At 31.2% G+C, this 2,912-nt stretch overlaps 1 protein-coding gene across 1 annotated transcript; it reads left to right on the top strand.

Moving 5' to 3' along the window:
* The first annotated feature begins 234 nt into the window (after positions 1-234).
* Positions 235-1,877, top strand: LOC123886134. Its single transcript, XM_045935474.1, has 2 exons — positions 235-1,077; positions 1,531-1,877. The coding sequence occupies exons 1-2, from the start codon at positions 279-281 to the stop codon at positions 1,875-1,877; spliced, it is 1,146 nt and encodes a 381-aa protein (XP_045791430.1). The 5' UTR covers positions 235-278.
* Positions 1,878-2,912: the final 1,035 nt, after the last annotated feature.

The following is a 2,912-nucleotide window of genomic DNA, read 5'->3' as shown; positions in this document are numbered from 1 at the left end:
CTTATTCAGCAACTAACTCAGTATTTATTTTGTTCATTTATATATTGTTTATTTTATTGTTGCTAACTATATTTCTTTGTTAATTGTTAACTAACCAATTAAAAGAAATATTGTCTTGAGTTATTTTAAACTCACATAAAAGATTTTTAAAAAAAGGGTCACAATTCAAACCCCCCCTTTCTTGTGACATTTATTGCTACTTCAATTGGTATCAGAGCCTGTCTCTACAGGTTTATACACTTAACAAGTGTTAGAGGAAAAAGATTCAGGAAGAAAAAATGTCAAAAGAAAGATACATTCCAGAAGGAGGATCTGCTTCAAGACCACCTTTGTTCACTGGAAAGAATTACTATTTTTGGAAAAACAAAATGCAATTGTTTTTAAAATCTCAAGAAGTAGGAATGTGGCGCATAGTCACAGAAGGAGATTATGTTCCTACTGTAACTTCTGCTGAGGGAGTCATTTCAGACAAACCTGAAGATGCATGGACAACTGCAGAACAACAAAAGGTACTCCTAAACTCTAAAGCTCATTTATTTCTATCCTGTGCTCTAAGCATGGAAGAAAGTGAAAGAGTAGATGAATGTGATACTGCTAAAAAGGTTTGGGACACTTTACAAGTTCACCATGAAGGAACTAGTCATGTAAAAGAAACAAGAATAGACATAGGAACTAATAAATTTGAAACTTTTGAAATGATTGAAAACGAAACTATTGATGAAATGTTTTCAAGATTTACTACTATCATAAATGAATTAAGATCTCTTGGAAAAACTTTTTCAACTAATGATAGAATTAGAAAACTTTTGAGATGTCTTCCAGTTACTTGGAGACCAATGGTTACTGCCATTACTCAAACTAAAGATTTGAAAACACTTCCCATAGAAGATCTTATTGGTACTTTAAAAGCTCATGAAGTTATTCTTCAAGGAGATAAACCTTTAAAAAAGGAAAAAACCATTGCTCTAAAAGCTTCTCAAAAAGATATAAGTTTTTTAGAAGATGACTCTAAGGAATTAGAATCTACCCAAGAAGAGGCAGAAGGAGAACTAGCTCTCATTTCTGGCAAAATCCAACGTATGTTAAGAAGAAGAGATCAAATTAGAAGAAACTTTTCTTCAGGAAAAGATATGCAGAAAAATGACTTTGACAAAAGTCAAGTGACCTGCTTTGGTTGCAACAAACTTGGACATTACAAATCAGAATGTCCCCTAAACAAATCACCCAGAAATTTTCCCTTCAAGAAAAAATCCATGTTAGCTACCTGGGATGATGATGATGAATTTGAAACAAATAAAGAAGAAGAAGAAGCCAACATCTGTCTAATGGCAGATTCAGAAAATGATGAGGTATTTCTCTTTGATAAAACTCATCCTTATGAAGAATTAGAAACTAATTTTAATAGTCTATTACATGATTCTGAATTCTTATCCAAACAATGTTTTTCTTTACAAAAAGAAGTTTCTGAACTAAAAGAAGAAAAGAAAAAACTTCAAACTGTTATTCTTAATTTTGAAAAAATTAACAAAGACTTAATTGAGTCAAAAGAAAAACATGTTTGCTCTAGTGTTTTATCTAAGAAAATAGATGAAAATGTTGTGTTGAAAAATGAAATAATGGAACTAAGAAATGATCTCACTGGATTCATAAAATCAACTGAAACTTTTCAAAACATTATGGGATCACAATCTCAAGCTCTTAACAAAAATGACTTAGGTTTTAATGAAGTTAAAAACAAAATTTTTGAAAATGTTCTTTTACCAGCAAATAGAGAACTTAAGTTGAGATGTTCATTTTGTAACAAAAATGGTCATAAAATTAAGGCTTGGTTCGTTTTATTACCCGGACGACCTGAGGTGAGTAGTCTCAGAAGATAATTGATAAAATCCCTAAAAGATAATTTATTTTCTTCATTCGGTACTGTCAAATATACACTAGTTTCGTTCGGAAAAAATATTTTAAATGTTAAATAAAATCCGTACGTAGGATATAAGAAAGTAAATGTTAAAACTTGTGTATTTAATTTTTAAAATGTTAAATATGGAAATAAAAAATAAATGTATAAAAATAAAAAATAAAAGCAAGTGCAAATATATAAAAATAAGAAATAAAAGAGCATATCTAGGCCTTGAACCCTGGCTTCTCCGGTGGAACTAGGCAATATACAAACATGTCACATATATCACATGCGCTAGTGCATGTACAAAAGAGGACAAACGTTTTTTGCAATGTCATTTCGTCAAAGTTTTTTTCCCGGTCCCGATGAGAATTGCTTCAGTCACGTTACCGATAATGTTTTCTCCAGATTGGTCGAAGCAAAATAAGTGAATGGTGATTCAAATTGCTTTCGAACTTCCAAATTAGTGAATGGTGATTCACCAGATTGGTAGAAGCCAACTATAGAAGATAGCTTCATTCCTTTCGAACTTCCAAATGGATAAAATCCCTAAAAGATAATTTATTTCTTCATTCTTTTTTTTTTTTTTAGCAAAGGAAGCTTGCCAAGGAAGCAAGCCCCATGAAAAAAATATAATAAGATGAATAAAGAAAAGATTACAAAAAGAGGGGGGGCAACACCAAACCCTCTAAAGAAAGCTAACCAAATCTATAGAAAGGCAAGCCTAACCTATTTCTAACAAAATCATCACTAATATGAGGAGGCACATTACACCACCAATTAAGAGTGAGAATAGATAGGCCAAGGTTAGCAAATTTGTCTGCACAAGTGTCCCCTTCTCTATATATGTGAGAAACAAAAAAAATTCATGGAAGATATAGCATAAAGCTCTTCCTTTACTATGTGGAACACTATCCAACATACTTCATCATTAAGATTTAACAAAACCTTAATATCCTTCATTTATATTTCATACACGATTAACAATCATATAACGATTAGCAATGAGCATTAT

This window comes from Trifolium pratense, linkage group LG5 (genome assembly GCF_020283565.1).
Source record: "Trifolium pratense cultivar HEN17-A07 linkage group LG5, ARS_RC_1.1, whole genome shotgun sequence".
Lineage (NCBI taxonomy): Eukaryota > Viridiplantae > Streptophyta > Magnoliopsida > Fabales > Fabaceae > Trifolium > Trifolium pratense.
The sequence above is the reverse complement of the archived record's forward strand: the minus strand, read 5'-3'. Positions and strand labels throughout refer to the sequence as shown.